We start from the raw sequence: 24,378 nt of genomic DNA on the forward strand, positions 1-24,378 counted from the left end.
GCACATGTTTACATAGGCTATAGGCTTCTTCCATGATGATCTCCATCCAGCCACACGATCTATCAAACTTACATTTACGTCAGTGCATTACAAACCTTACAATAGAGAAAATAAAGCGTGTGGGATAGAGCTATGAATATATTGTGTTTGATGTGAGATTTATTACGGTAAACACTGACATCTACTGGCTCTGTTGAGGAACACAACACTAAAACCTAACCAGATCCCACATGAGAAATAAGTGTAGCAATTTATTCGTGAAAAAATTGGCATTGCAAAGTGAACATTACTTAAACAGAAATTGTGATGATGGTCTTAAAACAGCTTTTATAATAAATCAAATAATAAGACAAGATGCATAACCATTTTTATTGGACAGGGTTTAATGTGACACATCCTAAATAACAGATTTGGGACAGGGCCATAGAAATGAACGAGGAGTGTTGTAAACCCGTCACAAAAATAACAGGGACTTCTAATCCAGCAAATGTTTGAGTGTCGACACAATACAGCTCACTTCAAAATACACTCTGTCAAGAAGAGATGATTCTTCACTAAGCAGTTATTCAGCGCACTAGCCTCTCCTCCATTGACCTCCATCCAAAAACTGACACGCTTTTACCGCACTTTATGCAATAAACATGGTTTCAAAGCAGCTTCACGGCAATAAACAGGAAAATAATGATCAATGATGCAAACTTCAACAATAGTGTGTGTGTTCATCTGAGGTCAGTTCAATAAATGTGTCCATCAGTTATGAAAGAGTTTGATCCAGCAGAAGACGATGGTGTTGGTATTCACGGAGTCAGTTCACTTACAGTGTGTGCATGTTGAGGACACCAGTCTGAGAAGTAATGATGGATTATTATTTCCTACTGGACAAAAGAGGTAGCCTAATGAAAACAAAAGTTTATCCGCAGTTTTACACACCTGACTGTTCCTTACATTCAGAATACATCCAGACAGATGTTTATCTTGATACTTTAATGAATGAACAATTACACATGTATTTCAAAATACAAAATACTGTATTTTTCCCACACAGTAGTTGGTATTTTATTTTGATGCGTTTCAACTGAGGTATTTTGAATTTCTATTTTAAATACATTATTATTTATTTATGCCCATCTCTTGGAACCAAATATAATATATTCTACATACTAGTATAAAAATAGCCCACATGAGTAAGTTGCAACACTTATATTGCATTGGAAAAGCTTTTGGCTCCTACTTCTCCTACTTGCAACAACAAAATATGTGGCAAAAGTTTACTACCTAAAATGGATAAGTAGGCCTATTGTATAATTGCAGGGTATTATTGCATTTCTGTGCTGTCCATGACCCTGTAAGAAAAGACCTGCAACCCATTTTTAGTCCCAACCTGTTAAAGGGTTAGTTCACCCAAAAATGAAAATAATGTCATTAATGACTCACCCTCATGTCGCTCTAAGCCCGTAAGACCTCCGTTCATCTTCGGGACACAGTTTAAGATATTTTAGATTTAGTCCGAGAGCTTTCTGTCCCTCCATTGAAGCTGTATATACAGTATACTGTCCATGTCCATAAAGGTAATATAAACATCATCACAGTAGTCCATGTGACATCAGTGGGTTAGTTAGAAGTTTTTGAAGCATCGAAAATACTTTTTGGTCCAAAAATAACACAAAATAAGACTTTATTCCGCATTGTATTCTCTCCCGGGTCTGTTGTGAATCTGCGTTCAGGACTCCGCAGTGACGCTGCTGGCGTAAGACGCTGATGACGTGTTATCTGGTGCGCCCGAGCTTCGTTTACAGTCTGAGGGAGACGCACGCTATATTCAAGCTATTCTACATTGTTTGCGTGGATATCATTTTTTTAATGGTGCGTAAATGTGCATGTCGCGGATGAGACACTTTTACAGCGTGCGTTTCCCTCAGTCTATAAATGAAGCTCGGGCGCACCAGATAACACGTCATCAGCGTCTTACGTCAGCAGCGTCACTGCGGAGTCCTGAACGCAGATTCACAACAGACCCGGGAGAGAATACAATGCTGAATAAAGTCTTATTTTGTGTTATTTTTGGACCAAAAAGTATTTTCGATGCTTCAAAAACTTCTAACTAACCCACTGATGTCACATGGACTACTGTGATGATGTTTATATTACCTTTATGGACATGGACAGTATACTGTATATACAGCTTCAATGGAGGGACAGAAAGCTCTCGGACTAAATCTAAAATATCTTAAACTGTGTTCCGAAGATGAACGGAGGTCTGACGGGCTTAGAACGACATGAGGGGGAGTCATTAATGACATTATTTTCATTTTTGGGTGAACTAACCCTTTAATAAGAACCACTGGTCTGGAGCAGTGAGTGGTGTTCAGTGTTCTGGCGGGCGTCATGAGCAGCAGAGGCCGGGAGCGCAGCGGCGGCGGGAGGACTCTTCATCCAGCGAGTACTTCCCCGAGTCCGGCGTGTCCCGGCACTCCGCGAGGAACGCCTGCAGCTCCGACCGCGGCTCTCCTCGCGCCTGGCGTTGCTGCGGTCAGAGAGAGAAGGGGTCAGCAGGAGGATTAGCGTTGACGGCTCTGTTCACAGTGTCTGACACTGTTACTGTATTCTGCTGCTGTGTGTGGAACAAGGCCTGTAACTACAAGCAAAGTCCCCTGGAGGCAATAATTATCACATCTTTTGATCAATGATAAAAAAAATCTTCATGTCTTAAAATATCTTGAATGTAACTTGACACCCTTGCCTCGTTTAGTATGCGCGGTTCTATGAATATGCAAATGAGCTCCGCCTCCACTCACTCACTCACTCAGAGATCCACTGGTTGACGATCACACGTTGATCTGATTGGTTACAAGGTAGTGTGTGACGTCAGAAACACCAGCGATTTCAAACTGTGTGTTTGAGACTGTCTTTGGTTCACTGCAGTTTTAAGCAGAAAATACTCAGCAATGCTGTCCACTTATGAACTTACACATGGTGTGTGTTAAAGCAGATTAAAAACACCACATACACACATAAACAACATTAAAAGCTGGATTTACACTACAGGGGGACTTTAATAAACACTTAACCAAGATTTATTTCTTTTTTAAATCTTAAAAACTTGATGTTTTGCATGTTAAGACAACGCAAATGTTTTCATAACTTAATCATTAACAAAACATTCTTATAATAATATATTGTTAGCTGGGCTGTCCTGTTTCCTGAGATCCCTTCCTCTGTAGATCAGATGCGTCTTGCGGTCGGTTGTCAACTTGTGTGTAAATACGTTTTTAACCAACTTTTCCACTATTGATGTCACACCCTAAAGGATCATTATTCTCTTAGTCATCTTCACCCACGCCTGCTCTGGTTTGCTGTGGATCATTAAACCGCTGCGCTGCCTCAGTTTCAGGAGGAACTGTAAAGTCACTGCGTGATACAAGCTTTCGGACGCAGCCGAGTATCAGTGTGTTAGCAGCAAAAACACAACTCACCACAAAACCACAGCATGCAATCGCCATGCACAATACATCCGGACACCATCCAGTCTCACTCGCAGTCTCTTGCTGTGAGTGTCGCATGCGAGCAGCGCTTGAACAAACTCACCTTGATGGTCTCGTAGGTGTCTGTGATGATGGCGATGAAGAGGCTCAACACCATGAAGGTAAAGAGCGAGATGAAGCTGTAGATGTAGACTCTGCTGAACAGCCACACCACATAGGTCTTGTCCCGCAGCTTCTTGAAGGAAGAGTACACTTCATCCCCGTTGATCATGGAGAACAGGCAGTCCGCGACCAGGTTAAACGTCCGGAACTGAGGACAATAAGCATCATGTTCTTCATTTCATTTCATTAGGCTCAAAACTGCTTGAATGGACGGCTGATATTACATACTTTTGGGACATTTCATATGCGATTGTTACTTTGGGATAGAGGGAAGGAAGAAACAGATCTAAGGACTAATTTAAGGAAAACAAAGCAGAGCAAGAACACAAAAGAACATGAGTGACAAACATCAACGACTGCCAAAGGAGATTCATACACAAGCTAAACCTGGGCGAGACAAACAACAGGAAAAACTACAAAGAACTACAAACATGGCGCTCGAGACAGGAAGTGCAAGAGTCAGCACAGGAAACATGCAACCGCTATACTTCATCCAGACAGCATTTCCTTCTGAAGCAAGCAGTGTTTCCAAAACATAATATATATTGTGTAAAAGTTTCTCCGACTGTACAAAGTGCATGAATATTAAATTGAGGGTTTCACAACAAGTTTTTGACACAAATTGTGCTATAGTGCATCAAATAGATTAGATTTGAATAATTCCTGAATTGAGATACTAAATAAATGAAGATGGGGCCATACTACACATAAAGCAAATCCATTATTATGTCCACTATGCATAGAATAAGGATGGAGCAACACTATACATATGATTATATAAGGACAATATAAGAGTGCAAGGATATTATAAGCATGTAAAATCAGCAGATTTGGTATATTATAGTAACAAGAGCTTGATTTATTGCTGACGTACGTTTTCATGGTGCGGGCCCAGGACGACCCATCCGCAGAAGCAGTAGCTGAGGTAGATCATCACCGCGCAGATGGAGAAGCGGATGGCGTTGGGCAGCGCCGCCTGCAGCGTGAGGATGAGGATCTGGAGCACACAACACACACTCGGTTCAGAGGACCAGCAGACTCGGCCTGCTCTTGAAGGTTTGAAAATAATACAACAGAATTACTGAGTTTGGACACTTAGTTAATGTGAGGAATCTTGTGCTTTGCAGATGGCACTTTTTTTGTATAATATCAACTGATTACACATCAAAAACTGAATAAAATAGAAGCTTACATAATATTTCTGAAAGAAACTCAGATAACGCATTACTCCGATCCACACGAGCATCGTCGCTGTTCCCAGTAGAATACTGCACACATCATAGTTCGTCAGCTCCTGAAAGCAAGGCAGTTGTTGAACATCTGGACTCCTGCTTCTGCTGAGGACACTGGCACTGATTTCCCTTTAAAGTGCCCCTATGATGCCATTCTACAGGGTCCTAATGTAGTTTTGGTCTCCTATAGGTTTACACGCATCAACACATTTCATTTTCTCATAATATTTACTGCAGCAACACCCCTTTCCCCAAAGAAACAGTACAAGATTCAGTCTCTCCAAACCCCTCCTTTCAGAGGGTCTACTCTGCTCTGATTGGTCAGATGGCTCAGTCTGTTGTGATTGGTCTACTCTGCTCTGATTGGTCAGATGGCCCAGTCTGTTGTGATTGGTCTACTCTGCTCTGATTGGTCAGATGGCCCAGTCTGCTGTGATTGGTCTACTCTGCTCTGATTGGCCAGATGTCCCAGTCTGTTGTGATTGGTCTACTCTGCTCTGATTGGTCAGATGGCCCAGTCTGTTGTGATGGTCTACTCTGCTCTGATTGGTCAGATGGCCCAGTCTGTTGTGATTGGTCTACTCTGCTCTGATTGGTCAGATGGCCCAGTCTGCTCTGATTGGTCTTCTCTGCTCTGATTTGTCAGATGCCCAGTCTGCTTTGATTGGTCTACTCTGCTCTGATTGGTCAGATGGGCCAGTCTACTGTGATTGGTAATGATGGTGTCGGTTTTACCGTATCAGTCTCATCCTTTGGAAGTGCATCAAAGTGTATTTGCTTCGGCAGCAGAAAACAGCATCTACTCCGCATGAACAACACAGGCCAAACTCTTCCAGTCTACAACTACAGTGTGTGAGGGTGAAAGTAGATGTTGCTCTCGTTCTTCCAATGAAGACTACAGGCTTGGATTATGCTAATATGTTACAAAACTACGTAGGTTCGAACAGGAAGTGAGACTGGCAATACTGACGACTCGTTCAGGCAGTTCAGAATATCTTATTTCTTTTGGGAGACAATAGCTTTATTTATCTGCACTTTGAGTTCTGAAACTTTGCAGATGTTTTACATTCACAAACAGTTATATAATAAAGACTACATGGAAGGTGATATTTGAAAAAGCGTAATAGGGGCACTTTAAATCTCGGTTTGTTCCAGCCTCTATTGCACATCTCTTGCTCACCTTGCTCTGTATGCATATTTTGAGAATTGAACCTGCAACACTCAGCGTATCACTGATGATGATGAGGATGTACCAGCCATTGATGAACTCCATTCTCTCAGACCAGGAAACTCTTTTATTGTGGTGAATGGACACAAACGTGGTGTACTCCTGAGGAGAAAAAAAACATATATATGACACGTTAATGACATAGCTATTACTATCAACATATTGTTACATACCCCTGCCCTGCTGCTGATAATTTTTTTTCATTAGTTTTAGGATGGTGATTTGTTGTTTGATTACTAGATGGAGTTTAGGCTTAAAGTCCCTGTAAAGGCAATTCTAAAAAAAAATTCTAAACACATTATAAATGTTAGAAATGTATTGCTAAAACATATTACAAAGACTGTGAACTGCGAAGTACTGAATTATGGAGTTAGACCGTTAAACAGTTTTTCACCATTGCTATTTTCCGGATTTTTTGGGCGGGGCTAAAACGGGGGCTCGATGACGCACTGGAGCCCCTGAGCTCCTGGCCCCGCCCCTACTTGATGACGCACTGGAGCCACTGAGCTCCTGGCCCCGCCCCTACTTGATGACGCACTGGAGCCCCTGCCGTTCGCTCCCTAACAATATAAATAGAGCACATTCGCATCAGTTTGGCGCTCAATCGCGAGTTATTGTCAGTAACGTTATTATTATTACTACAGCCTACAGTTTGCTAGTTAGCTATGCCTTCGTCACGGAAATGCGTAGGCTACTACCTGGATGCGATCATGTACGAAACAGATCGGTGTCCTTATTTAAATTTCCTAAAAACGATCACATCAAGAAGAGGTGGATTAATTTTGTGAAGAGCCACCTTGATGGAGAGCTGAAGAGGATCACCACCAAAACCCGCCTCTGTAGTGATAATTTTACACGGGATAGTTTTATACATTTTCGTCGGAGACAACTGGGATGCTCTGATAATCCGCTGTTACTGGTGAATGGGGCCGAACAGACTATCTCCCGCCTCAGCCTTCATCCTCCCGTCGCGCCGACAACTGTGCCATCCTCGGCAGTGCGTGCCCACCAATGAGGGTAGGCTGCCTTGTGTGCTTATGTTATAATTATAGTAGGTAGTCCACAGTACGTACTAAATTCTGCAACCCTCTAACGTGATTTTTTTTGTTTGTTTATTTATATGATCAATATGATTCCTTAGCCAAGTAATTTAAACTACTATCCGTTCACAAAGCAGTCCCTTCCGACCACAAAAGAGACCGAGTCTTTCATGCATAAAGTCACTGGAGAAGTTGGATGTCAGTCAGACAGGTTTCAGCGCAGCCGGCGGACACGCCCCCAGCGTTTGAGAGCAGAGACCACTGCTCATTTTTTCAAGATTTTAATAGCTTATTTTATGTAATTGCCGGCTTTTTTGATCATTCAAATTTGGCTGGGTGGCTAATAACACATTTTTCTGTGATATGACAAACTCAGAACACATACTTAATTTTGACTTTACAGGGACTTTAATGTTTTTTTTATTCTATTTGATTTGGAGTGCAGATTCCATTTCTTTTTAGTTCTATATACACTATATAGACAAAAGTATTGGTTATTAGACAGTATATTGTTGAGAAAAGGTTGTTAGGGAACTATTTAAACTAATAGTTACGAAGGTTAATATTGATAAGTTCCAATTTAGTAAGTTAACATTTAATACATAACATTAAGATTAACAGTTCATGTCACAGATACATATATGTGGTTAAAACATTCTGTGTTATTTTGATTTGTGAATTGACTTCATTACCCAGGATGCCTTGAGCAATGGTAAAGGTCACGTGATTTACGGGAAGGTTTGTGAATGGCTGGTGGATTCGACAACGGCCATCTTGTGAACGATTTGCTGAACAAGCTCACGCTGTATTTTTTACTTTCGTTTTCCTTTTATTCATTAAACGTATGAAACGAAGCAACGTCTCACTTCGTTATTCCTAGTTTTCTAAGACGATAAATGTACAACATTTTTGGTGCCGAAAACCCGGAAAGCAGAAGACTATGAGTGACGAAGAGCGACCGACCGGTGTGGAACAATATGAACGGTCCAGAAGAAAGCGTCGGACCATACGGAGTTCCACAACGAGTCTGCTGAACCAGATCGACGTTGAATTATTAAAGGAAGACAAGGATATCGATCGTGTGCGGGACATGTTAGCCGTGTTGTCAGCAAAGGAGGACAGTTTGCGCGAGCTGGACACCATAGTGGAGGAACACACTTCACTGGAGGACGTGGAGGCGGAGATTGAACTCGCAGAGGAATACAGAGACCGCGTCATCGAGATGAAAGCGCGGGCTCACCGAGTGATCCGAGAAAATTAAACTGTGAGTAACCCACGGCCTGCTCAGTCAAGTGATGGTAACGTTAGCGCAAATAAACCGACAGTAAGACTGCCCAAGCTACAAATTGAGAAGTTTAGCGGAGATGTTAGTGTGTGGCAGGAATTTTGGAGCCAGTATGAGACTGCTATTCATAGCAACATTGCACTTTGCAAAAAAGAAAAGTTTACCTACCTGAAAACTTATCTCACTGGAACAGCTGCAAAGGCAGTAGCAGGACTCACACTGACAGACAGTAACTATGATGCTGCAGTTGATATTCTGCAAAGCAGATTTGTAAGGAAAGATCTCATTGTAAATGCTCACATGTCAAAGCTTCCGAATCTCACTCCTGTAAAGAAATCATCGGATGTCAGTGCATTAAGGCAGTTATATGATGACTGTGAAATTCAAATCAGAAGCCTAGAGTCATTGGGGGTGGTATCAGACACCTATGGCGGTATGTTGTGCCCAATATTACTCCAGATGATGCCAGACGACATGGCTCTTGAATACAGCCGTCACAGAGGTGATGATGATGAATGGAATGTGCCTAATGTGTTGAAGTTTCTGCAGAAAGAGGTTCAGAGCCGAGAGAGAACTTTACAAATGATGAAATCATACAACCAGAGAGAAAACCAGTCTGCTAACAAAACATGCAGCAAATCATATTCAGCCAATGATGTGAAATCAAAGAAACCAAGCATGCCATCTGCAGCTGAACTACACATTGCGGACCAGAAAATGCTAAACTGTCTGTTCTGTGATAGCGCTGAACACAAATCTGAAAAATGTCCAGACCACCCGGTGTCAGCACGCAAGGAAAAGTTGAAGAAGCTTGGCAGGTGCTTTGTGTGTCTGGGGACCAAACACATCGCCAGGTTTTGCAGGTCAAAGTGCAGGTCATGTGCCACATGTGGAGGCAGGCATCATGCAGCCATTTGTGAGAAAAATGAAGCATCTCCACCTGCTGCAGCTGCCAACATTGACACTGTTATTTCCTCAGTAATTCCCCAAGCAGAGAAATGCAAACCTGACATTGAGAACACTGTGCTGCTACAAACTGCCAAAGCATGGGTCGTAGGACCCACCAGCAGGAAGATGGTCCGCTACTTGCTAGATGGAGGCAGTCAGGGGAGTTTTGTGCATGAGAATGTGGTGAAGGCGCTGCAGCTACCTGTTACTAAACAAGGGACACTTACTCTTCACACATTTGGCTCCTCTGCTCCAACAACGGTGAGTCGCAACATAGTGAAGCTCAGTTTGGAGAATGTATGGGATAATCGGCAGGGAATTGAAATCGAGGCAGTTGTCACCCCCAAAGTGTGCACAGCGCTGATGAAAGTGCCTGGTGAACATATACAAATGGAAATGAAAAACAGAGGTCCTCAACTAGCAGACTGTGGTGGAGATGATAAACCTGAGCTTGCTGTGCTAATCGGCTCTGATTATTACTGGCAGATAGTATCAGGCAGAGTAGAGAGACTGACAAAGAGCCTAGTGGCACTGGAGAGCATTTTCGGATGGGCAGTGCAAGGCCCAGTAGCAGTGTCCAGCATGACAGAAACAACCTGCATGCATATTCAGCTCAGCGATGACGCACAGATGGATAAACAGCTGCATGCATTCTGGGAGCTTGAGTCCCTGGGCATCACAAATGAGAAGTCTGAGAGCCCAGAGGATGTAGAAGCGTTGCAGCGGTTCGAGGAAACCTCCATCTTCAAGGATGGGCGTTACCAAGTGGAGTTGCCATGGCGACAACATCATCCTCCTCTTCAAGACAATTACCGCATCGCAAAAAAAAAGACTGGAGAGTTTGAAAAGGAAACTAAGCAAGGATGTCACACTCTACAGCAGATACAATGAAGTTGTGGAGGACTACTTAAAACAAGGAATGGCTGAGGATGTGCCAAGGGAGCATGCATCACCACCAGGCAGTCAGATATATTACTTACCTCATCACGCTGTATTGAGAGAGGATAAGGCAACAACGAAACTGTGGGTTGTGTTTGATGCATCATCCCACGAAGATAGAAGTCCCTCACTAAACGACTGTCTTTTAACAGGTCCCAATCTGAATCCAGATCTGATGAGTATTTTGATCAAATTCAGACTGCATGAAATTGCATATATGGCAGATATCAAGAAAGCATTTTTGCAGATATCACTCTCAGAAAGAGATCGGGACGCTGTAAGATTTCTGTGGTTCACTGGACCACCAACAGAGGAGAAGGATGTGACGCTGCGCTTTCTCAGAATGACGAGAGTGGTGTTTGGAGCTTCGTCAAGCCCATTCTTACTTGCAGCCACCATAAGGAAGCATTTAAGACAGTACAAGCTCGAACACCCACAAGTGGTAGAAGCCCTCAGCTCCTCACTCTATGTCGATGATTTCATTTCAAGTGCAAGTGGGGTGACAGAGGCACATACAGTGACAACAACAGCCAGGAACATTATGTCTGCTGCAGGCATGGAGCTATGTAAATGGATGACAAACTCTCCTGAACTCAAAGAAAAATGGAAGAAAGGCTTGATGGATTGTGCTGTGCACCCAGAGTCACACGTGTCTGTGCTGAAGGTGCTGGGTATGGTGTGGAGACCAGCCACTGATGACTTTGTGTTCAACCTCAGGGGGCTGCTTGATATTCTGACAGAAAAAGAAAACACAAAACAAAGTGTTCTGCAGTCTTCTGCACGCATTTTTGACCCTCTAGGATTCCTGACTCCTTTTACCATCAGGACTAAGTGTTTGTTCCAAGAGATGTGGGAGAGAGGGCTCAAGTGGGACGAGAAATTGCCACCTGATCTGACGAAGAAATGGCAACAGTGGTGCTCCGAGCTCCCTCAACTGCATCAGCTCTCAATCCCACGATGGTACCAAACACACATACCACGGCAGGACGGTCAAGAGTTAAGGCTACATGTGTTCTGTGACTCAAGTGAAAGGGCGTACAGTGCAGTCGCTTATCTTCAAGGTGAAACAAAAGAAGGAGAAGTGACCGCAAGCCTGATTGCATCCAAGTCCAGAGTGGCTCCTCTCAAAAGGATGACACTGCCACGCCTGGAGCTAATGGGTGCTGTAATAGCAGCCAGGCTGGGGAACACCCTCATGAAAGCACTGCAACTAGACAAGACGCAACTCAGACTATGGACAGACTCAATGATAGTGCTGCATTGGATTTGTGGTTCTGCTCATAAGTGGAAACAGTTTGTAGCAAATAGAGTCACGGAAATCCAGTCTCTAACTGATCCACAGTCATGGTCTCACTGCAAAGGAAAAATGAATCCAGCTGATCTTCCCACCAGAGGTCTAACTGTGCAGGACCTGAAGCAGAGCATATTGTGGTGGAATGGTCCTTGTGTTCTGATGTCAACTGATCAGTTAGAGAGCACTCAGGAAGATGTTCAGGAAGATGAGGTAAAGTCTGAACTCAGATCCAAATACCAGATTGCTGTACAGCTTGTTAAGCAAGACCAAGACTTCTTAAGCCCTGTTTTAGGTCTGGAGAAGTACAGCAAACTAAAAACAGTGCTCCAGGTAACAGCCTGGATAAAGAGGTTTATCACCAACACCCGCTCAAGCATAAAAATCAGTGGTGAACTGACGGCAGAAGAGCTGAATGAAGCAAATAAAAACTGGATAAAGGTGATTCAGAACCAGAGTTTCAGCTCTGAAATTGATCTGCTGAAAGCAGGGAAATGTCCCAACACTGACTCCAGAATCCGAGAGCTAAAACCATTTCTGGATGAGGATGAGCTGCTCAGTGTGGGAGGAAGGCTCCAGCATTCTGATCTCTCTTACAGAGAAAAGCACCCATGGATTTTGCCCAACAATCACCGATACACAGAAATGTTGGTGCAGTATGAACATGAGAAGATAATGCATGCAGGTGTACGAGACACTTTAGTGCAGACAAGAGAGAAGTATTGGATTTTGAGGGCATGACAGGTAGTGAAGAAGGTTGTGTCCAGATGTGTACTCTGCAAGAAATTCAAAGCAAAGGCTGGACAGCAGGTTACCGCGCCACTGCCAAGAGACAGGATAACAGAGTCACCGCCATTTGAGATCACTGGTGTGGACTTCGCAGGGCCACTCTATGTCAAGACACAGAATGTTATGACAAAGGCGTATATAGCACTGTTTACTTGCGCTGTAACCAGAGCAGTGCACTTAGAGCTGGTCTCAGATATGTCCACAGAGAACTTCCTGTTAGCGTTGAAAAGATTCATCTCAAGAAGAGGATTATGCAAGGTGATTTATTCAGATAACGCCAAGACGTTCAAGAGAGCTGATCAAGATTTGAAGGAGCTCTGGAAAGGCATTAAAGATCCACGGCTACGGGAGTTCTTCTCAGAGAAAGGCATCACCTGGCGGTTCATCGCTGAAAGAGCAGCCTGGTGGGGCGGATTCTGGGAGCGGCTGGTTAGGTCAGTCAAAGTTATTCTCAGAAAGGTGCTAGGCAGAGCTAAACTCAACTTTGAAGAAATGTGCACCATTCTGACTGAAGCTGAAGCCATAATAAACTCGAGGCCGCTCACTTATGTGCACAATGATGTGGATGAGCCAGAGCCACTGACACCTGCTCATTTCTTGGTGGGTCAGAGACTGACCTGCTTGCCTCCTAAGCCATGTGCAGCCGAGACTAACCATCCAACAGCGAACAAGGAGTAGATGAACAGAAGGTGGCGTTACAGGCAACGACTTATGAATAACATCTGGAACAGATGGCGGAGAGAGTATTTGCTGAATCTGAAGTCGGCTCATCGCTGCGATACCCCTCAACCTTCTTTGCTGAAAGTCGGAGATGTTGTGCTCATCGGAGAAGATAACACCCAAGACAGAGCTGGAGGCTAGGAAGAATTGAGGAACTGTTTCCAGGTCGTGATGGCCTTGTGAGGTCATGTGCAGTTCGCACAAGTTCAGGGACTGTTCTGCGGAGACCCATCCAGCTTTTATATCCTTTGGAAATCATATAAACTGTGGTTTATGGGGGGGAGGATGTTGAGAAAAGGTTGTTAGGGAACTATTTAAACTAATAGTTACGAAGGTTAATATTGATAAGTTCCAATTTAGTAAGTTAACATTTAATACATAACATTAAGATTAACAGTTCATGTCACAGATACATATATGTGGTTAAAACATTCTGTGTTATTTTGATTTGTGAATTGACTTCATTACCCAGGATGCCTTGAGCAATGGTAAAGGTCACGTGATTTACGGGAAGGTTTGTGAATGGCTGGTGGATTCGACAACGGCCATCTTGTGAACGATTTGCTGAACAAGCTCACGCTGTATTTTTTACTTTCGTTTTCCTTTTATTCATTAAACGTATGAAACGAAGCAACGTCTCACTTCGTTATTCCTAGTTTTCTAAGACGATAAATGTACAACATATATAGACAAAACTGACCATTGCACCAAAAGGGACTGTAATGAAATTTTATTCTAAATAAATAGACATTAATGGAGTTGGTAACCCCTGTGCAGCTATAACAGCTTCCACTCTTCTGGGATGGCTTTCTACAAGATTCAGGGGTCTTCCTGTGGGGATTTTTGCCCATACTTCCAGTGAAGCACACTGTAAAAAAAATTAAGCTTGAACAACAACAAAAAAACTTGGTATTAAGTTCCCCTTGCTTTTTCTTGTTGACTCAACTTTTGTAAATAACAGTTATACGAACTGAAAATAAGTTGTCTGTGATACAAAAAAAACGCTTAGTTTTATTTTGTGAGTTTGTGGTCATTGTAACAGTGTTTAGCAAAACAAATATTTTGTTGCTAAGAAAAAAGAAACCAAGATGATCAAGATTTCAGCCTCATAAACTAGAATAAATCACTAATCTGATTTCTGACAAAAATTCATTATTTTTTATTAATATATTACCAGCAAACGTTCTTGCAGCAGATCAGACATTATGAATTCTGATTTTAAAATATACGTTATAAGGAAAACAAATATTTTGACACACAGACATCAAGAATCAGCATATGAATCTCAACAATGGTGACATGCTTCATGCCGCAATGCAATGCTGGGAGCCATGATTTTAATACATGTCAGTTCGTATAACTGTTATTTACAAAAGTTGAGTCAACAAGAAAAATCTAGGGGAAATTAGTACTAAGTTTTTTTTTGTTGGACGAGATTTTTACAATGTGGATTTTTGCTGAACCAACACAACAAAATCAGTCAATCCAACTTTTTTCCAGTGCAGTGATGAATTCCAGTTCATCCTGATGTTCGATGAGGTTGAGGTTAGGGCTCTGTGTGGGCCAGTCAAGTTCTTCCACACCAAACTCATCCAACCATGTCTTTATTCTCCTTGCTTTGTGCATTGGGCCACAGAAAAGGGGCCTTCCCAAAAAGTTTTTCATAAAGTTGGAAGCACAGCATTTTCCAAACTGTCTTGGTATTCTGAAGCATTAATATTCCCTGTACAGGAAGTAAGGAGTCTACAGCTTAACCCCTGAACAATAGCCCCATACCATTATCCCTCCTCCACCACACTTTACAGTTGGCACAATGCAGTCAGGCAGGTTCTCCTATCATCCGCCAAATCCAGACTCGCCCATCAGACAGAAGTGTGATTCGTCACTCCACAGAACACATTTCCAGTGCTGCAGATTCCAGTAGTGTATGCTTTACACCACTCCATCTGAAGCCTGGCGTTGTACTCGGTGATGTGAGGCACGCATGCAGCTGTTTGGCCCCAAAACCCATTCCATGAAGCTCCCGCCGCACAGTATTTTTGTGCTAATCTTAATGTCAGTGGAAGTTTGTGTAAGGAGTGGTGGTTGTAAGCGCACAGCGAATAGGGATATCCAGAAGAACAGTCTTTAATCACAAATCTCATGAGACAGAAAATATGTAGACAACCACGCAAACTGAAAGAAGAACAATGCACTGAGGAAACTAAAGTTAATGATACAACTTTTTTAAGCAATGTTGCGGTCAACCAGCAACCGGTGAGACACAGGGCCCACAACCAATCTAAAGTATCCAGATAGAAATGTGCTGTCTGTTCTCAACGGAAAAGTGCCCAAGCAACATTGCTCAAAAAGTTTCTTATCTTGCAGGGAGTCCACAGGGAGTAACTAAATGAACAATAGGTGAACATAATCAGTAACTAAGGGGACTAAGTAGCAAACAGAACTCCGTTAATGTGAGTCGCCACTTTTTTCAGTTAACAAACTCCCAAGATAAAGTAAGAAGTTGTTCATTTTGATTTTGTGCTACACAAACATTGATTAGGCTGTTTGATTTCATAAACATCATTCTAACTCAAATATTTTACAATATTTAACGTATATTATTATAACTTAAATTGTCATAATAATTTAATATAATATAAATATATAAATAACAACTCCTTTAATTTTATGCCTTTATTATCAAACATTGCTATTTTATTCTCATGCACCTAAACATTAGAACAGAATAGAATAGAATAGAATAGAATAGAATAGTCAGAGTTATGTTATGTTCTGTCTGTGTTTTCATTGTGTTCAGTCCTGTTTGCATGGTTTATGTTGACCCAATATTCCCACGTGTTTCATTGATTTATCTTATTCACCTGTCCCTCGGTAATTAATTCGTCCGCACATGTGTTTGCCCCATGTATGTAAGCCCTCAGTTTCAGTTTGTTCCTTGTCCTGGATTGTTTAGACTTCAATGTCTATGTGGTTGTGTTTCAGAGTTATTGTCATGTTTATTGTTTTGAATTTGGATTAAAGATCTATTTTGAATAGAATAAAACAGAACAGAACAGAACAGAATAGAACAGAATAGAATAGAACAAAACAGAATAGAATAAAATAGAACAGAACAGAATAGAATAGAATAGAACAGAATAGAACAGAATAGAACAGAATAGAATAGAATAGAAAATAACAGAATAGAACAGAACAGAATAGAATAGAATAGAACAGAACAGAATAGAACAGAACAGAACAGAATAGAACAGAACAGAACAGAACAGAATAGAATAGAATAGAATAGAACAGAATAGAATAGAATAGAACAGAGTACAATAGAATAGAACACAATAGAACAGAACAGAACAGAACAGAACAGATCAGAACAGAATAGAACAGAATAGAATAGAATAGAATAGAACAGAGTACAATAGAATAGAACACAATAGAACAGAACAGAACAGAATAGAACAGAATAGAACAGAATAGAACAGAATAGAATAGAATAGAACAGAGTACAATAGAATAGAACAGAATAGAACAGAACAGAACAGAATAGAATAGAATAGAACAGAATAGAACAGAATAGAATAGAACAGAACAGAATAGAACAGAACAGAATAGAACAGAACAGAACAGAATAGAACAGAACAGAATAGAACAGAATAGAATAGAACAGAATAGAATAGAATAGAACAGAGTACAATAGAACAGAACAGAATAGAACAGAACAGAATAGAACAGAATAGAATAGAACAGAATAGAATAGAACATAATAGAATAGAATAGAACAGAGTACAATAGAATAGAATAGAATAGAATAGAACAGAATAGAATAGAATAGAACAGAACAGAACAGAATAGAACAGAACAGAACAGAACAGAACAGAATAGAACAGAATAGAACAGAACAGAATAGAATAGAATAGAATAGAATAGAAGAGAGTACAATAGAATAGAACAGAACAGAACAGAACAGAATAGAACAGAATAGAATAGAATAGAATAGAATGGAATAGAATAGAACAGAGTACAATAGAATAGAACAGAACAGAACAGAACAGAATAGAACAGAATAGAATAGAATAGAATGGAATAGAATAGAATAGAACAGAATAGCACAGAACAGAACAGAATAGAACAGAACAAAATAGAATAGAACAGAATAGAATAGAACAGAATAGAACAGAACAGAACAGAATAGCACAGAATAGAATAGAACAGAATAGAAAAGATTAGAACAGAGTACAATAGAATAGAACAGAATAGAACAGAACAGAATAGAAAAGATTAGAACAGAGTACAATAGAATAGAACAGAATAGAACAGAACAGAATAGAACAGAATAGAATAGAACAGAATAGAATAGAATAGAACAGAGTACAATAGAATAGAATAGAATAGAACAGAATAGAACAGAATAGAATAGAACAGAACAGAACAGAATAGAACAGAACAGAATAGAACAGAATAGAACAGAACAGAATAGAATAGAATAGAATAGAATAGAACAGAGTACAATAGAATAGAACAGAACAGAACAGAACAGAACAGAATAGAATAGAACAGAACAGAACAGAATAGAACAGAATAGAATAGAATAGAATGGAATATAATAGAATAGAATAGAACAGAACAGAACAGAACAGAGTACAATAGAATAGAATAGAATAGAACATAACAGAGTACAATAGAATAGAACATAATAGAATAGAACAGAATAGAATAGAGCAGTGCTGTTATGGGCTTGATGTGCTCAGTGGACTTGCTGAGTAACCCTGGAAGCGCCCGACGAGGAGACTTACGAACTGCAAGCGAACGCCAGTGCAGACTGAGCGTGTGCAGAGGACGAGCGAGAGCAAGCAGGAGCAGATGACCACACAGTCGAACAGAACAATGAGTCGGAAGTGACTGTCTGCTGGAACAAACACAGCAAAAGAGACCTTTAGACAGTCATCTGGTTATGCCACATACTAGTTAGCGGCTACATGGACAGCAGGGATCATTTTAGGTGACTAAATATGCATTCAATGTCCTCATTTTTATTTGTTCAACAATTGGATAACTGATCAGATTTACGCGTTGGGTAGAGGGGTATATTGCCCTCTACTGGATCTGATGTGATGGATACACACACATATACACACTGGATACACACATATACAGTATACTTCAGTCAGATTAAATATATATATTCATATATATATATATATATATATATATATATATATATATATATATATATATATATATGAATATATTTAATCTGACTGAAGTGTCCAATAACTTTGGAGCCACTGTATGTTTATGTGATATGTGTGATGGCCGCTGATTTTGTAGAGAGGAAGTGTTTCTGATAAATGGTCCCGTATCAGAAAATCAACTTACTTGAGTCTGAAACATTCCAGTCCTTACAACCCTTTATCTGAACATCAGTGCTTAAAGATATCTTGATTTTCCCACTGTGTGCGCTGTTGTCAAACGTGATCTGTAATCAAACACAGCAGATTACACACTTTCAAGCTGTCCTAAGGAATTCCAGCACTGAGTCCGTCATTCTCTAGATGACACTGAGTAATACAGAACTGGTCAGCTTGAGACTAAATGGTGTGACGTGAACAAAATGGTTGGAGAAGGAGAAGAGGAAAATGTATTCATGTGACAAACCTCAATTAGCCAATCCTGGAAATTGTGTGACAAGTAACAACTTTCACAAAAAAAATTATTTTTGATTTCTAAAGCAGAAACCAACTTTCCTTGGATGTTAAGAAAATAGAGAAATGAAATTTTATCATTGAGACTTTAAAGACAAATATGTATGAAATGTATAAAACTTACATTAATGTTGAAGTCATAGCAGTCAGGAAGCTCTTGATGTCGTACAGTTTGAACATTGATAGCCTTTATTTTAAAATAGATTTTTACTGCTAACAACCTGGGAAAGGACCATAAAAATATCATTTCATGAATAAAAAACTCTACACAATAACATTTCAAAGAAGAAAGTAGTGTACACACCTTTGAAAATCTAAAGTGAGGTTCATGTCATTTTCCAAATCATCATTCTTGTAGGGTGAAATGGGATATATAGAAATACATTCTGAAATATATATATACAAAAATATTTAAATATACAATAAACACAAAACAGTGAGCTATAAATCCAGAGACCCAAACACTTCAAAGAAAAATCTATTAAAGTCCCCCTGTGGTGAGATCAAGTTATTAATGTTGTTTATATGTCTATGTGGTGTTTGACTGTTCATCTAATAATGTGACAGAGAAAGTATGGCACAGACCTGTCTCTACATGCGGATCGATGTCCAGGGTCTCAGTGGCAGGAGAGATGTTAGCGTGTCGATATAACTCTTGACAGAGGGACAGAGGGGTGAACATGTCATCAATCTTCTCAAACGCGTGATTATCTACAGTCAGGTTTTGGAGGTGTAGATACTACCGAAAAAAAGAAAAAAAAAACAGATAATTGATCAGATGCAAACAATAAAGCAGTTTGTCCATGTGTCTTAGTATTGATGCTTTGGGGGACGCCATCAGTGTGACCGGTGTCAGAAGCATGAGTAAAAACACGCCGATATTCATTGGTGGACAACAGTCCATGTCGTCACATGTGGAGCACCTGTGATTATAAACGGGCTCCTGTATTACGTCATCAACTCTTTTGTCTGAAGGAGGCAAGGCAACAAGACGCAGTGTCTCACTCCCCTTCTCAGCCAACCGGGATGTATACGCAACCTGAGATGTTCCCTTTCGAAGTGGATCCTCGACGCTGATCCATACTTCAAGACCCAACAGTGACTGGGGAGGGAGGTAAACGAAATAGAGGGTCGCTCCATTGTCCACATAATTGTGTTCACCCAGCAACCCTTCAGGAGACAGTCCCGCCCCTGATCTAAATCCCTCAGCAGGAAAGCCTGTAACACAGCCATTGTGTGCAGGGCACCACCAGCCTGACCTGATGCTGCGTATGCGTTGCCGTTCAACCGCAAGCTGGTCTGAAGCGGTTTAGCTGGCGAGACCGGAAAGCCTCACTCTGAAAGATAAGTGGCCTCAACAGGGGACATCCTCACGTATCCTTGCTCACATAAGGCCTCCAAATCAGAATAATGTGAATGTGGAGAAGGACAAATATGGGCTGAATACGGTCTCTTCCAGGACCTGCGATCGCCACGATTTAAGTCTCCGCTGTGCCTCAGCAAGAGCAGGACCCAGACCGCCGGGAGAAGACGCGTAACCCTCATCTCTCGAGAAGAAGGCAAGACGTGAGCTCATCCAGCAGCCTCGAGGGCTGGACACATGTGCTGCGCTCCCAAGCAATCCATGCAAAGATCGTGGGTATCATCGAGGGCTGGACACATGTGCGCCGCTCCCAAGCAATCCATGCAAAGATCGTGGGTATCATCGAGGGCTGGACACATGTGCGCCGCTCCCAAGCAATCCATGCAAAGATCGTGGGTATCCTCGAGGGCTGGACACATGTGCTAAGCTCCCAGGCAATCCATGCAAAGATCGTGGGTATCCTCGAGGGCTGGACACATGTGCTAAGCTCCCAGGCAATCCATGCAAAGATCGTGGGTATCATCGAGGGCTGGACACATGTGCGCCGCTCCTAAGCAATCAACGCAAAGATCGTGGGTATCCTCGAGGGCTGGACACATGTGCTGCGCTCCTAAGCAATCCACGCAAAGATCGTGGGTATCCTCGGGTGTCATAAAACGAGGACACAGGGGCACGTACTTTCTAAAGCACTTGCTGCTTAGTTTATCCACATATATCCATCTTCGATTACACAAGCTACAAACAAAACGGCTCCTGAAAACAAAACAATCTGCTGATGTGTAATACAGGAGCCCTTTTATATGTACTCACTGGCGCTCCGCTTGTGTCCACCAATGAAGATTACGTTGGTCCAACGCATGTTTTCTCCCAGTGTGGAACTGTCACGTTATGGACTCTTGTTTTTTACATTGTTTTGATTCAGTTAGTTCCTGTTTCCCCGCTCTGTTTAGTTTCTGTTTCCTAGGTAACTGATTATGTCCTTGTTCGTTTCTATGGATATTATGATTTGCACCTGTCTCTCTTTATGTTTGCCTTGTATTTATATTCCCTGTTTAGTTCAGTTCAGTGCCTAGTCGGTTCTCGTTTGTAATTTGTTGAGGTATTTTGTCCTATGTTCTCCTGAGTGTTTGGATTATAATAAAGACTGTTTTCTTGAATCTGTGACAGTAACCCAAAGGACTTACCCTACTGGTTGCATACAGTATGTGGTCATGGACCTCATGTCTTGTGTACAAAGCATAATCTTTATTGCTGTCCTTGTAACCTTTCAGGAATAAATGTTTGAAGGCGACCAGATTGTCCTCTTTAAAGGTGACCATCATCTCGTTGCTCAATCCAAAAGAGACCAACTGGGATACAAATACAAAAGGTAACACTTTATTTCAATAGTCCACTTTAGACATTCAAGTAACTTTGCAACTTCAATGTACACACTACTAACTAACTTAACCAGGCCCCAGACTACATAGAAAAGTACATATTTGATAAATCAGTAGTTCTGGGGTAATTCAATCACATACCTGAATGGTAATAATGGCAATCTTGAGTATCTGCAGCATCATTTTCCATGGCTTACGACCTCTCGCTCTGTATTTCTGGCATGGACTCATGAAGAAATATTTCAGCTTTCTCCTGAAGTCTTCCATTAACGGAGGGTCCGTGTGTGATTTAGCCGTCCCATTGCATGCCAGGTGATTATGTGAAGCACTACACAAAACCGGCTCCCCGTCAGACATTTGTCCAAACTCACTGTCAGTCCGAGCATCTGAATGACTCGGCGCTTAACACAGACTGGGCTTTCCTACATTTGAGGAACTGAAGCTGTTGTCTTGCAGTTTTTTCAAACTGGCATAACTTCAAGTTGAGTTAGATGAGTGCTGATAAAAGTCTAAATCAGACAAAGACACTTTTTTTGTTACAGTAAATCAGCACATGACTAGAGAGATAAACCATTTCTGAGCCGGTTGTGCAGCATTCACTACATTTGTGTGTCACTCTTTATGAGTGTGGCTGACAAGTATAACAAATATGAAACTGCTGCGATAGCAAATGTCTCATCCCTAAATAAGAGATAAATAACTTAAAATGAATGCTTGAATCAGCCAGAATCTGTTAATACTAAACATTTTATAATAGTGAGTGGAGTCAATCAAGCTGAGAATGAATTCTTACATTATAATCAACTCATCACTTACACATTATGTAATTCAAACATAATACTGAGATTTCGCAAGCATGGCTACCGACAAAACACATTAAAAGAATTCCAAGCTGACAGTTTCATAACATTTAGTTGACAGTCCATAAAAAACTGTGTTGCACTTTATTTTACAGTATGTGTACCGGTACTTAGATAAGAAAGTACTGGTAATGTAAGGTAACTATATAGGTCAAGGTTAGTTTTAGGGGTCCAGGGTTAGTACAGTTATTACCAATTTATTTTAATTACTATAATAAGTGCATGTATGTACATGGGGAACAGAACTGTAAAATATAGTGCTACCAAAAACTTAGAGCTGGTTCCTTTTTTTTATAACTTTTAACAACACATTTTAGCATTATTGTTAAATAAGTGTGATAAAACTTTGTGTGATGTTTATATAAGTTCATTTGGCTATCAATATGAAAGATGATATTTCTATAATGTCCAGTAAAGTAATTTAATATGTGTATAATGATTCATATACCTACTATCAATCAGTTCAAATTCATTTCAAATATTAAATCCCCATTGTACATTTTCAAGAAATCAACATTTTAGCGGATGAATGTAAATTTAATTATGAAGATGTATTCGCTGACAGTGTCAGAACTTTCTACTTGCTTTTACAATTTGCATGCAATCAAGACCCGTGTTTTAAAGAGGATCTATTCTGCTTTTCTCCATCTCCATCTTCATCTTTCTTCAGTGTGTAATGTTGCTCCATTGTTGTCTTCAGTTTCTTCCAGGAAAAAACAATATTCCTCATTATAATAATTCCCGAATAAAGGGGCGGGACTTGTACCATGATGGTAGTTGAACAAACTCAGAATTACAGGATTAGTTTCAAATTGACAAAACCAAACCAATTCAACCAGGCTTTGTTGGTACCATGATGCTGATCATCAACTTCCTCTGTGAACTCAGTTCGGGCGCCACAGTGGCTTTGTTTCCAGGTGGACCATTAAAGAAGTGTGTAGTAATGTGTTAAACTGGCGGTTATGGTAAGGGGAGGGACATTTCACGAACACACTCGAAGCGCTCGACCAATCACAACACACTGCTCCAGCCGACCAATCAGAGCACAGTGTGCTTTTCAGAAGGAGGGGCTTCATAGAGACAGGAAGTGAACAGAGCGTTACTGACAGACTGGGAAAAGAGGAGCCGCAACAATGGAGAATATGAGAAAAACAATCAACATTCAAGCAGGAGAACCTGAAGAGACCAAAAAACGACATCAAGACTTTGTAAAAGGGCCGAATAGGTCCTCTTAATAATAACCATCATGAAATTATTAAATTGACTCGTCTTTGTGACAGTATGTGCACACATTCAACAGCAGCTAGACGAGTACAACTAAAATAAACAACATACAGGGCTCTCAAGGTGTGTTTTTAAAACGTAAAGGCATAAAAAAAACATGTATTTATTCAAGCTCATAATTTTATTTTTCCTGTAAAACATGAAGGAATTATAGCATGATATTCAAACTGCTCGTCTTCAGACAGTGGACGTGAGTGGCGGCCACAGCTGATGTTCAGTGGTCACTCACACAAAGCTATCATATGGCTTGAGAGGAGGAGATGTGTCAGGTGTTGTATGTGTTGGGTGATACCGGGAGTGTTCAGCAGATGGCAGTGGCGCAGTGTGTTTGTGTGTTTCTAGCACTGTTAAAACAGCAGAAGCAGAGATTGTAGTGTATGGCGCCTGTATACTGTGAATATAGAGACCATTAAGATTACATACAGATTCCTGAGTTTTCCTTTATACTACAGCAGTCAAATGGACTTGCTTGGTATTTTTCTGCCTTTTATGTCCAGGTACCATTGTCTGAAAGACAGCAGTGTCTTCTGGTGTTCCAGAAAATGAAGAAAGTCATACGAGTTTGGAAAGATTTATAATGTACCTGTTGAGCAGACAAAATTACCAGCATGCTCAAACTCAAGCCATAACCAGCGGTTATTACACGACTCGATCGGTCCTCAATGATCCACTGTAAA

The 24,378-nt window shown here is 41.0% G+C and overlaps 1 protein-coding gene across 1 annotated transcript; it reads right to left on the minus strand.

The window, feature by feature from the left end:
* Nucleotides 1-395: 395 nt before the first annotated feature.
* mcoln3a (mucolipin TRP cation channel 3a) lies at nucleotides 396-22,024 on the minus strand. The gene is made up of 13 exons (XM_079611750.1): nucleotides 21,699-22,024; nucleotides 21,363-21,527; nucleotides 19,401-19,554; nucleotides 19,120-19,201; nucleotides 18,940-19,036; nucleotides 18,490-18,589; nucleotides 17,907-18,019; nucleotides 6,057-6,206; nucleotides 4,837-4,938; nucleotides 4,519-4,641; nucleotides 3,586-3,792; nucleotides 2,326-2,524; nucleotides 396-1,381 (listed from the first exon to the last, which is right to left on the minus strand). The coding sequence occupies exons 1-12, from the start codon at nucleotides 21,912-21,914 to the stop codon at nucleotides 2,384-2,386; spliced, it is 1,650 nt and encodes a 549-aa protein (XP_079467876.1). The 5' UTR covers nucleotides 21,915-22,024; the 3' UTR covers nucleotides 396-1,381; nucleotides 2,326-2,383.
* Nucleotides 22,025-24,378: the final 2,354 nt, after the last annotated feature.

The sequence above is a fragment of the Phoxinus phoxinus genome, assembly GCF_949152265.1.
Source record: "Phoxinus phoxinus genome assembly, chromosome: 5".
NCBI lineage: Eukaryota > Metazoa > Chordata > Actinopteri > Cypriniformes > Leuciscidae > Phoxinus > Phoxinus phoxinus.

Coding starts and splice junctions, on each gene's coding strand:
- mcoln3a (XM_079611750.1), bottom strand. CDS start 21,914: ATGTCTGACGGGGAGCCGGTTTTGTGTAGTGCTTCACATAATCACCTG. Junction 19,202..19,400: donor CGATCCGCATGTAGAGACAG/GTCTGTGCCATA, acceptor TATATATTTCAG/AATGTATTTCTATATATCCC. Junction 19,037..19,119: donor CTCACTTTAGATTTTCAAAG/GTGTGTACACTA, acceptor GTCCTTTCCCAG/GTTGTTAGCAGTAAAAATCT.